The sequence below is a fragment of the Tyto alba genome, unplaced genomic scaffold (genome assembly GCF_018691265.1).
Source record: "Tyto alba isolate M040663 unplaced genomic scaffold, T.alba_DEE_v4.0 Super-Scaffold_16, whole genome shotgun sequence".
Taxonomy (NCBI): Eukaryota; Metazoa; Chordata; class Aves; order Strigiformes; family Tytonidae; genus Tyto; species Tyto alba.
In genome coordinates, this window is record NW_024881278.1 from 13,179,983 (window position 1) to 13,192,554 (window position 12,572).

At 36.4% G+C, this 12,572-nt stretch overlaps 1 protein-coding gene across 8 annotated transcripts in view; it reads left to right on the forward strand.

Annotated features, from left to right (window-relative positions):
- Positions 1-12,572, forward strand: part of LCLAT1 (lysocardiolipin acyltransferase 1) — a 119,696-nt gene that overhangs the window by 39,187 nt on the left and 67,937 nt on the right. For 3 of the 8 annotated variants that reach the window (XM_042789751.1, XM_042789752.1, XM_042789750.1), the window contains 2 exons: positions 1,387-1,555; positions 4,873-5,071. The exons of 1 other annotated variant lie outside the window; for it this stretch is intronic. In XM_042789751.1, the coding sequence (XP_042645685.1) occupies positions 1,391-1,555; positions 4,873-5,071 (364 nt within the window). In that variant the 5' untranslated portion in view covers positions 1,387-1,390. The remainder of the gene's footprint in view (positions 1-1,386; positions 1,556-4,872; positions 5,072-12,572) is intronic. 4 more of the 8 variants (XM_042789756.1, XM_042789757.1, XM_042789755.1 and 1 more) reach the window with 2 other exon arrangements.

Consider the following 12,572-nt stretch of genomic DNA (forward strand, 5'->3'; position numbering starts at 1 on the left):
TTTTAGGAATTTGTTTAGACCTAAAAGTATCCCAGAATAGATCTACTTTCTTGTTACTTGTCAACACAAAGTAGCAGAAGCAAATTCATGTGTTAGCAACACTGGCGTTGCCATTTCTTGACTTTTGAATACTTTGCTCTGCAAACATTATTGCTATGGACATTGCACAAAACATGCTTGAGATAAATCATGTATGCTACAGTACACAAGGCTTAATGGATTACTTTTCCATTGCTTGTTTTAAAATTAAAAACAGCAGCTTCCTGTTTTTTTTTGTCATGAAGTCCTGTCTGAGCTCTTAAAATTTCTGAAATAGCCTGTCAAAAAAGGAATTTGGTAAAGTGACTTCTACTTAACCTTTGATTTTTATAAGCAATTGGCCAAGTCCTAAATTGATGAAAACAGTCTATTTTTAGGTCCTAATTTAGAGAATTGATATTTCCACATTTGCTTTGTCATAGCTGGTAGTAGTTGCTAAATTGTGAAAGCTTGTAGCTATTACAAATGCTTGGAGGATTGCTGAGTGTTCTGCTGCAATGCATTAAGAAGCTCTGTGCACTGTACATTTCAATTTATAATAAGGGAGTCTAGCTGATAGCACAGAGACTAAAATATTTCAAGTCTAGACTACTGTCTTAAAAACCACCTCTTGGCTTTTAGTGGAGTAAGTTGGAAAATAACTGATAAGGACAGTTGTAGTACAACAGGTTTCAAGAAGTCACAAGTTCTCTAGGCCAGGCTGGGTTGGGAGGTTTTAGCCGCTGCTTGCCTGCCTGGCTGTGATAAAAAGGGAACTGGTGTTTGAAATGGCTGAATTGGTCTTGCAAGGTTTGAGTGGTTTCTGAAGGATGTCACATGTAGATCACTGTTAGGTGGGGAAAGTAACTTTCTGCAACACTGTGTTTAGCAAGGAGAAACAAAATGGAGAAATAGAAAAGCAAAGTTCTCTGTCTTCAGAAAATGCCAACATTAGTACTTTGCCCATGACAAAGCTAATGGCTTAAAAGTTTAATATAACAGGTGTTCTCTTATATGGCTCTTTTGTACCTTTGGATAATAAAAATAGCTTGCTGAAGATTTTAGAGTGGAACTACATATTGTAATAAGTGGAGGAAATTATGATGTAGCTGATACTTTTATGACCTCTTTAATATCCCAATGCTCCTTGCAAATTGCTGTGTTTATAAAGTTGTTCTTTTACTGCTGCTTGTGAGGTAGAACATTTTGCTTGCATTTACTGTCATCAAGTATTGTTAGCCATGGAAAAAAAAAAGGAGGAATATCACCCCAAACTGGACTTACAGACTTAGAGTCTTTTTTTTATTTTACTTTCAGTTAAGTTTACTTTCAGTTTCTCTCTAACATAATGCCAACTTTCTTTTTCAGAGCCATGGTGTCATGGAAGGGGATATACTTTGTACTTGCACTATTCTTGGGAAGTTTTTTTGGAAGTATATTCATGCTCGGTCCTTTTCTACCTTTGATGTTTGTCTCACCAGCCTGGTATCGCTGGATCACCGATTGCGTTGTGGCCACTTGGCTCACACTCCCAGTGGTAAGTTGCAGTTTGAGCCAAGTTCTGGGCAACTGTTTGTAGTCCCACAATTTAGTTTGCTCACCAACAGTTTTGATTTTATTTTAATTTTTCAAAAGTTTTTTATGCTTTTTTTTAAGAACAAGCCTTAACACATTTACTATCAGTGGAGACTTAGGTTTTAGCTCAGGGTTGCAGATTGTATGCCTGTCTGCAGTCTTCCTCGTGATCTCTCCATCCAGTGTCAGTTAGACGCTGATCAGAGAAGAGTAGGTGAAGCACTAGTAAGCAGAAGGATTATTTTAAATTACAGACTTCCTAAATGAGTCATCTTATAAACTCTTCCTTTCGACTGTGCTCCAGCTATCTAATTAGGAAAATTATTCATTGTCTGGTACATTGTTGCTGACCTTCACTGTTCTCTTACTTAATCCTCTTAGAATTTAGTCCTTGTAGTTGAATTAGAGATAAGTGATTTCAGGTGAAAAAGAACAACTTCCCCTAGAAAGTCTTCATCATTTATAATGCATCAACTTTATAGCTATAGGAGTCTGGAACAATAAAAAAGCTCTTCCCTGAATTGTTCCTGAGGAAAGGCAGTATGAATGGGATCTGTTCTCTAAAAACCAAGAGACTTTGTTCCTCTAGGCCTTTAAAGATTTGTTTAACTTTTTCTGAAGTAAAATGCTATATTAGTGTGCAGAAATATGTATCTTGTGTCATAAAGGAAGACTTCTCTTTATTACATATCAAATAGTTTCTGCTTTCTCTGTTACTGTCTTGTGTTAAAGGAGTGTGAGCTGCTTCATGTTCTAAAACCTTTGTCCTTTTTTCATCATTACTTAATGTGATGAAATTAGGAGGGAAGAAATAATTACCAGGAAGGGGAATAGAGTGATAGTTATTTATTATCATGATGAAATTTAGCTGAGTACTGATAGTGTCACAAAATCAATCCTTTCTCTGCTTGTCTCCCAATTTTTCTAAAATTGCAAGCTCCCCCAAACCAAAACCTGGTCTTTTGTTTGATTAGCTGCCTGGGCTTTATAATTCTGGATTATTGCAACTAGTTTGTGATAACTTTTTTGCAGTCTGGAAGTTTGTTTTTAGCCCACACTGGACCTAAACCAAAATAATTTGAATATTTTTTTGAAAAGGGTTCTGTCTTATAAGAATCCTGGAGACTTAGATTCAAGAAAGGGGTCTCAAAAAGATTTTTGCACCCAACCTTTTTGAGCCTCAGACCTTGCCTGTATTAGTTTTCTGTCGTTACTTCATTCTTAGCCTGGAGAAGCAGGTACTTGGGTTTGTGTCTCTAAACAATAAATTAATGTTGGCCTCCAACAGGGAGGCTCTGACCCTGACCTCTGTGGTGTAAGAAACTTCAACCTTCCTCACTCCTCTCCCACATGTTATTTCCTTTCTAGCAGAGTCAGCAGGATGGGAAAGTGAGGTGGGTCTTAATTGTTTCAGTTTAATTTGGCTTATACTAGCATTAGAGTATGTAGAATGGGACATCTATTCATTATTGTGTTCAACTAGAGGTTAAATATGTAGTAAGATTCTTATTAAACTATCAAAAAAAAGTTGTTTCTCTCTTTCCTAGAGAGAAGGTGACTGTACCATTTTGAACTATTTGACCTGTTCTGCCTTTGCAGTGGTCCATAGTTCCTCTTGATAGCAACACCTTTGCAGAATTACAGTGAGCTGAGTTATTAATAATATTAATATTTGGCACATACAGTGCTTTTAATTCTGAGATCTCAAGCCATTTGTGATTGTCAGAATGTCATTCCAGTTTTACAGTTGACTTAAACTGAGAAATTTGTGTTCTTTGAAGTTCTGTGGCACAGAGTTGGCAGAAATATGAACAGAATAGAAAGTTAGTTTACTTCCTAGAGCTCCATTTAAATCCGCAGACTTTGCTATATTTTCTATATTTTTCTGGAGGAAGAATGGGGAAAAGAAGGCAAGGAGGTAATTTGGAGTGCTTCCATTTTTTTACATTGAAGCCAAATGTTAAGTTTATTCCTCTAGATGTCTAATTGTGTTTTGGTGGTTTCTTTTGCTGTGTTAACTGGGTTGGAACGTGTCTTGCCAGTGGACCTCACCTTAGGGCCTCAAGTCATACCTCGAGGTAATACCCATTGTTTGCCTCTGTTTCTTGGGATTTTGTACCTTTCCGCTGTGTTTCCACTAGACTTTAAAAGGTTGCAAGGCATTAGCATTCAGTCATCCATATTTTTGAATTATTTGCCTGGACCTGGTCTTTCACGGTAGCCAACCAGCAGTCCTCCATACACCTCCCTGCAGGATTTGGGAATGGTCATGGGTCAGGAAACATTTTCAGTGGGCAATTTGGACGTGGTGTGAACATGGCCAGAGCATGCTGTTGGTCTCTGATGTTACATACCACTAGTCTAGTTACACATTTATGGTCCAACTGTTCAGATGATGAAACCAGGCCCCCTTAAACTTACTGTGTAGCTTTTGCTTGCTTTCTCCTTCTGATGAAGCACCAACCGGTGTTTTATAACTTGACCCTTCAGAGCCACGTATAGCCAGTAAAGCAAGAAACATGTTTTATATATGAACTCCTAGCATCACTGGCTGTTTAGGCAGAATGGAGAAAGCTGTTTGCCTGGTCTCATGTTTAAGTCCTTCCAGGTTTGAGGCTTATTCCATGCTTTGGGATGGTACTTCATAGATGACTGTGTACCAGCATCTGATGGTCAATTCTTTTTGCTAATTGTGGGGTGGAGGCCCAGGCTTCAGGGTGGCACTGTAGAGCTGTACAGACCTAGGTCTACATCACTGTACATTGTTCAAGCTTGTTTGGGATTTTTCTCTCTCAGCTGCTTTTTCTGCCATTAGGTTCTTGTAATTTTTGCAGGTGGAAGTCAAGCACAAACATTTGAGTCCAAGCAGAAAGGAAGGCGACTTCTGATGCCTTCTCAGCTCTGGCAGTATTGAGCAATAGATCGTTTGTGCAGCCGTGTCTTCTTAGATTACCTACAAATTTATAATCCATACTAATTCCCTGCCTTTTATTCGTACATTATAGTACTCTGGGAAAAACAGGGAAAAGTAAGTTTAAAGTTGGACATAGTAAAAGAGTGTTTTTAAAGAAGTGCTGTTTAATTGTTGTTTCCTCTTCCGTTGAACAGCTGACTGTTACTGGGCAAAAGCTGGCTGCTTTATTAGAAAACAGTCAGAAGTTTGTTTACCAGTGATAATGTGAGTAAGTGAAATGATTTAATTAAAATCAATTTTTATTGCTAATAGGCTGATGCTTTTCTTTTGGGAGTAAAGCCATAATATTGAGATATTATTTCTAGGCCTTGCTGGAAATGGTGTTTGGTGCCAAGGTTATTGTCACTGGTGATGGATTTGTTCCTGGAGAAAGGAGTGTCATTATCATGAACCATCGCACACGAATGGACTGGATGTTCCTGTGGAACTGCCTGCTGCGATACAGCTACCTCAGACTTGAAAAAATCTGTCTCAAATCCAGTCTCAAAAGCATTCCAGGATTTGGTAGGTCACTATACCCTTTAATTTGAAAGGAATATGTGTTTAAATTTTGCCCATCACTGTTCATAACCTGTTAAATGATCTAGGTTTAAATTCGATTTCAGTATTTTTTAAAAAAAACTTGTATAAAATATGTGGCGTATTGACTAACTAAACCATAGATGTCCCAGAGGATGCCTGGCTTACATGCTTAAACATGTGTTTTTAAAGATACCGTGTGCGCTGCTGTTGCTTATTGGTAAAAATGTTTCTGCTTTACACACTGAAATAATTTTTCAGAATTATGAAAAAATATTTTAGGAGCCTTTTCAAAGTCTCTTTCAACACTTTGGTTTTGGTGCTGTTTCACCCCACATTGCAAATGCGCTCATCAGGCTTCTTTCTTCGTTATCCAATTTATACTATTGAGAAGATTTAAAAAAAAAAAAAAAAGCCCTGTAGGCAATTGCAAAGTTGATGGTTTGTTTTAATAACTGTAGTTTCAAATTGAACTTGGTTACGCAAAATGTATTGTACAGGATATGAAATAATTTATAGTGATGTAGGCTGGAAATGGATCCAAGTTGCACATACTCAGAGAAATTGTTTCAGATAGGCCAAAAATTGTCACACAAGTGGTTTCTGAATAAATAGGCAGAGTTATCTGAAATAAAAGCATCCTTCTGCATTTTATTTATCTCTTAGATTTATTTGCACTTTTATACAAAACTAGCTTGGGCAGGATATGTGTCAACTTTATGATGTTGAAAGAGTAACCTTACTTATGGTTCCCTTTTGTCGGGCCATTTATCTGAATGTATAATTTTGGCAGGATTCCATATGTAGGAACTCTAATACTGTTGCACTATTACTGCATTCACTTGCTGGGCCTTTAGTCCTCTTAAGAGCTGCAACTAGTTAGCATACTTTTTTCCCTAGCAGTCAAACATTACGGTCAATTTTACTTGACAAAAGACATCTCTCTCAATGTTACAGAAAATGAGAAAATATGTATTTACATAGAAATTTTATCTTCATAATAGCAGATATGTTTTGAAATCTTGGAATCAGCTGCATATGCAACTTTTTAAAGCAATGATGGAAGATGGAATCAGGACTATAGTCTGAAAGACTCATAGGTTTATCTCTTCAAAAGTAGCTTTTTTTTGCTAACAAAACATTTGTATGTATGGTTGTTAGTGTCTTTAATAAAATTGGAAGGTCAGCTCCAGGAGCTTGGATGCTATGTTATGTGCTTGGCAAAATTTGGTTCCTGAAAGGGTGCCAGGAGTTGTTTAGAGATTCATTTTTTCATTTTGTTTGTTTAGGGTTTTTTTTTGTGTTTTTTGTTGGTGTTTCTTTGTTTGTTTGTTTTTAATTCTCAATACTGTTCATAAACTGAGCACATCTAATAAATTTGGGTAGGCTCAGGCAGACGGAGCTGTGGCAAGTCAATGTTAGCAGACCATGATGCCACCTTTGTTCATAGTCTGCCATAGTAGCTCAATCCACTAATGAAATTCTGGGCTCATAGTCCACTTTGTGGCTGTGATGGTAGAGGTGGCACAGGCAGACGTTTACTCCTGTTGACTGTGTTACAGGATGACAGTTTCTGTCAGTAGATTGGGTGCCTGGGTCCGTAATGTTATAAACCACTATTTCTATGTCAGATCCCTGACCATCTTCTACAGGGTATTGGCTTTGAGTAATTCGATTGCAATGTTGTGAATTTTAGCTTATTTTTTAATAGAGTGTTAATATTGTGTTATCAGGCACAGGAGAGGAACCCAGCTAAACTACATCCTTCACTCAAGCCTTAATTTGATAGTCTAAAATCATAAATGTTCAGCTGTTATTCTACCATCTGAAAAGAGGGCTTAGAAATATGTGTCTCTGTTCAGTCAGTCTATGTTCTGGATGGTAGATTCTTGCAAAAATAAAGTATTCTGTATAGCCACATAACTAGGGAAGAGTTGGAAAGTGAGACTGTTGAATGAAATTAAGATTGACAGAACATATTTCATCATGAATCTTCATGAAGTTTGGTGGTACAGTAATATAGCAGAAAATGGTGTCCAAAGTGGACAACCCTGAATCTCATCAGTAAGAGTAGAATTTCTCCTGCTTATCTCTAATGGCCCTGCTGTGTTATGTGATAGACTTGGAAGAGGTGTCTGTCAGGTTTTGTTTTTGTTAAATTGTGTTGAATGGTTTCACATAAAAGTTCTGTTTATTTTATGAGCTTGTAAAGGCAAGAAGATAACTCGGAAATCAACTGGATAGTTTCAGTACACTGCAGCTACAGTTGATACTTTAGATGTTGATCATTTAAGGTATAATATTAGTGGAAATTAAAACAGATGCTTTCATCACGTCTTTCATCTTTTCATATATTTATATGAATTAGTTGTATGTAGTCAAAAGTATAGGATTATGGAAACATTGATATATTGACTAAATGTAATGTCTAATAAATCTTAATGGTAATTTTGCTTTGAGTTTGAGAAATATTTGAATTAATATACTGTATTGCTTTCAGTGCAACTTTTTCTGATCTTTCAAAGGATTTTTTTTACAAGTATTTAATGTAAAATTGTGTGTAATATAAGATTTATAATGCAACCCTTTAATTTCCATGTTGCTGAAAACCTTGTGAGCATTAAGCATTGATCCTTTGTTATAAGTACTGTCCCTGTTGAGGTGTAAAAATAGGTCTATGAGAGATTATACTGATCCAAGTGGTATATATGGTAGGTGAAGGGCAAAGCTTGGAATGTAAATAGATCCAAAGCCCTTGTTGCCCCCTTTGTAGGTTAAAAGTGTAAAGGTATCAGATTTGATGAGCCTGTATTACAAGCAGGCAGTTATTTTCTTGTTAGTTGTAATTAAAATCAGAGGAGTCAGTATTTCAAGGAGAAGCACTGAGTCACTTATCTAGTTCATAAGTTATTAATTCTTTGCATTCCAGTGTATAAAAAACTCTTTAAATTGATTAAAGGTGAGTCTTAGTAAAAGAAGCCCAAAGAAAAACAGATGGTCCTTTCTTCCTGGAACAATAACTTTGGCTTGATAAATTGTGTGCAGTAAAGTTTTCAAAAAGTGGTATTACATTTCAGTAATTTCAATTTCAGAAACATTCTTGCAGCATTTCAATACAACTTGCCAAAGTTGGCATCTCGAGGGAGCACTACTCTGCTCTTAGCTGTTGCTGCAGTTTCTCATCTGACATCATCAGAAACTACTGACACATTCTGCAGTGTCAGTTTTCAAGGAGAATTTCTAATGGCGTTGACAGTTTCCTGCATAGTTTGACAAGGTAGGCCTTCTCTAAAGTACTTATAATAGATAGATACAATTTATATTCTCAACTATTCTCAATTAATAAGGAACGGCATCAGAAGTGATACAGATTCCGGTGCAGTTGTATCCAGCATACACTGTGGAATTCATACTGCTAGAGTAGGTACCGAGGAACATACACAGTAGTGCCAGATGACTAGATAATGACTGGAAGCTAGTTGCATCCTTTTAATTTTTTATCTTAATAGGTTCATTTGTAAAAGTCTTATGATACGAACCAGTAAGATTTCACTGGAAATAGAGATGTACTTTAACGATGGACAATTTGCGTGTGTGTGTTGTTTCGGATGGTATTTTAATTATTGGTAGGCTTGCAGTAATATTTGTTTTTTAGTGAGTGGTTAAAAGTGCCTTGACATCTACATGAAAAGTAAATTAAAATTTGGGTTTAATTTGAGGACTCTCGGATAAATTGATGGAAAAATGAGAGAGGGTAACCAAAGGGGTGTTACTGTCAATGCATGGCTGCTACATGAGAAAATATTCACCCTGGTTTTGCTTAATGTAGATGGAAAAGGTAAGTAACACCGTAATTCAGTGTACAAATGTAAAGTATGCAGGTGCAGCAGGCACCATTGATGGTCATATCTTGAAGACTTACCATTGTTAAGAAGGTTCACTGAGACTGCTAAAGCAGAGAATTATAGCTGGAGTGGTTTGGGGCAGGAACAGGTTAAGAACGAACAAGGTGATAAAGTAAAAAGGAGAATAAGCAAAGCAGGCAAACCTGGAGTAGTTAGGAGCAGAGATAACTGGGTAACTACAGATCTTCATCTTTGTATTCAAGTTACTCTGTGGCTAATATTGCTCTTGAACATAGGAGCTTTTTAGTTGTTATTTTTCATTGTCCGGTCACTCATGTGTTGGAGCTCTCAAAGGCTCAAGTTAAGTTTGGCCATTGTGTTAAGTGCCAGGGGAAAATAAAAAAAAAGGACTTATGCTCTATTCTAGCACTGGGCTTAGCCCCACCAATCTTTCACTGCGTGTCAGTTGATCCATTATAGCTGTCCGTGTGTGTGAGCTTTGCCTGAAGCATATTCAAAGTAATTTGAGTCATCTTAGTTTTCAGTGAAGCAGGGCAAAACAACTCAAATTATCCTGCCTTTGCCATGGGCTAAGAGCACGCACACCGACAGCTATGATGGATCAGCTACCACGAAGTAAAATATTGGTGTCGCTAAACCTAGAAAATTTTAGCACTTAACTCAATTGGAGTATCGTTAAAGCAGCACACTGCAGGGAATCTGTACGTGTTTATATTGCCATGGAAGTGTTTGTGCTGCCACAGCTACTTCCGTAGGTAGGAATATAAATACTTAAGCGTAAAGCTTCTTTGTTCAGGCTATAGCTGGATTTGCATTCAAATTCTTATCAATAGAGCATATTGGTTAAAAAAAATAAAAGTGTAACCTACTGAACTTTCTAGAACAGTTCATGTCTCAAGTATCTTTGTTATGCTAAAATGGATAGAAATGAGAGTTTTAAGGAGCTGTGACATTTTGTCTTCTAGCAATTCAATGATGAGCTGCCAGACTTAATTACCTTAGAGTTGTTATCTTACCTTATTTTTAAAGTAGAGGTTGAAAAGTATTCTTTCTAATGGAAAGCACAATTGTTACTCTAACAGTTCGCAGTGAAGATAGATATGCAAGACTCTCTTGAGGAAGTTGTAAGTGTGAGAAGGATTATACTTAGAAGCAAAAATGCGGCTTAATTTGCCTATAATTCTACATGCATTTTTTTTTTTTGTGGGGAGGAAAAGATTTAGGTGCCTGTCTCCCAGCTGGCTTTTGGCTTTGTTTGATAATCCAGGAAAGACATAATAGGAATATTTTCAGATGAATACCACAGAAATTCTCCCAACTCTGTCAGGGGAGAAAAAAAAATTAGTCTATATTCCATTTAAACTTTCCATATCCTTTCTGTATTATAAGGGCTTCAGCCTCTCTCTGCCCCCTTTGCCTCTCCAAAACACACATCAAAAGAGTCTGAGAGTGCAAGGCAAGAAGCTCCCACCTTTATGAGACCACAGTGCAGAGATGCAGGCAGAGACATTAATTAGGGCATCCTCTGCTGCCTTGTTGGGGAGCCAGCCTCCAGTCCTTTTTCTGCTCTTTACTTTCATGGTCCTCCTGTAAGGACATGGAGCATCTGAAGAGTATGCAGGCCTACCAAAAAGATATTGAATTGTAAAATCTCTCACTGTTTCTGACTTGCAGTAAAGATGACACATCCATAGGAGGGACTTGCACTGTACCCTGCCATTTTCAGATGCATTTCTTTAGGTCTTTTCATTTCCCCATGATCTAACAGCCAGATGTTTTTTCTTGACTGTATTTGGCGATTCTGGAAGGATATGGGGATTTTTTCCAGATATGTATTGGGCAAGACTCATCTTTTTTAATACTTAGGTTTTCATACACAGTTTCACTGTACTGATTGTATTTTTAAAATGCATTAGAAAAAGCAGTTTCCAGCCATCCTTGATGTTGAAGCCTTTGCTGTAGTTTGCTCTAGTTTTGAGTAACATTATGTTATTCTGATCTGTACTTACACAGTGCATCAAATCAAATTTGAAGTGTTATTTTAAGATGGATATTGTAACTGAATAGACTTAATGTTCCTTAATGTCTTTTATAGCATTTTAGTGCAAGGATTTTGTGTAAGTAGCACTAATACAATGGTAGAGTTAATCATCTGCTTGTCCATATTATATAAAAATGGCATAATTTAGGAAATAGAATGAATATTTGAGTATGAAGTGTCCAAATAGCATCTTTCTGATCCATGATTAAGGAATTGAATATCGAAAGAATACTTTCCAAGAGCATGGTATACCTCTGTCTGGGTGCTTTATATACACGTGTATACTGCTAGTACTGTAATGATTTTTTCCTACGTACTTTCACACTTTTATTTTGGTGTGCACTGGCTAAGAGATACCAATTCTTCAATGGAATATCCTTTCTAGAAGGCTTCACAGTTAAACTTTCACAGCTAAGGCACAGGCCACTATATCTGACTAGCATTTTGACAACATTGGGTTTGCCCTGACAAGGAAACCTTGTACTGTAAACATTGTTTGAAGAAGCTTCTAATTGTATTATAAATAAACAATAAGCTAAAGCAGAGGTTTCTACTGGCACGTACTGTATTCTCCCATAAGAGAATGAAGCAGGGCAAAAGAAATACAGAAAATGTTAATATTTGAATGTGAATTAAATATAAAATTTAGGATATTTTGGTACTGAAACCAATGCAGGAGAACTATGGGGAAATCAAAGGTGAAACTGATCAGAGAAAAAACAGAATTTTTTCTTCAGTTATCTTAAAATTCTGTGTTTCTAACATTGCTGTTTGTTCATCTAAGTTGTTTTAGTAAGAAAAAAGGTTTAGGCTTCACATACACTGGAAGAGATTCTGTCCAAGAAAAAGTAGACTTATGGGGTATATACATGTATGAAATACATAGTCTGAACATAAACTGAACGTGACACTAAAAATAATTTCAAAACAGATGTAGATTAAAGTAATGTTCAGAGCCTGATGGGGCAAGGCAATAGCAAAAGCATACCGGTGTTTAAATAACTTACAAATAGATTGCATCAAATGAATAAATAGACTGAATTAGATGTTTCACTATAAAATTAGGAGTGCTACTGTGAATCGATATTTGTGAGTTATATCTCTTGGCTAGTTTTGTAATTTGCTCAAAGAATTTACCGAATCAGTTGGTAGTTGTTCAATTCATTATACTCCTATTAAGTAATGGAAATGAGCATGTTTTTTTTTTTTTAAAAAAAAAAAACTTGCTAGGAGCAAAGATTGTGATTTACAAGATTATTTCAAGAAGCATTTATTTATTTTCCTAGTTTGTGCACTCAAGCAATTACAGTGAATTTAAAAAATCCTTTAATTTTCTTTGGTTTATTACACATAAAACTATCTAGAAGAAAAACCCAAAACAAAACAGTAAAATGGCTGATTCTAACTGAGTTTACAGAAACCAGTTTAGCAGTCTATACGGATGAAAACTTAACAGTGTATATAGAGTGACTTTAACCCCTGGCTTCCTGTGTGATTTTCTATGTGCTAACATCTCTTCAATACCTACAGATCTTTGAAATAAGGAACGTTCAGAATTACGTGGTTGTTGTATTGTAGG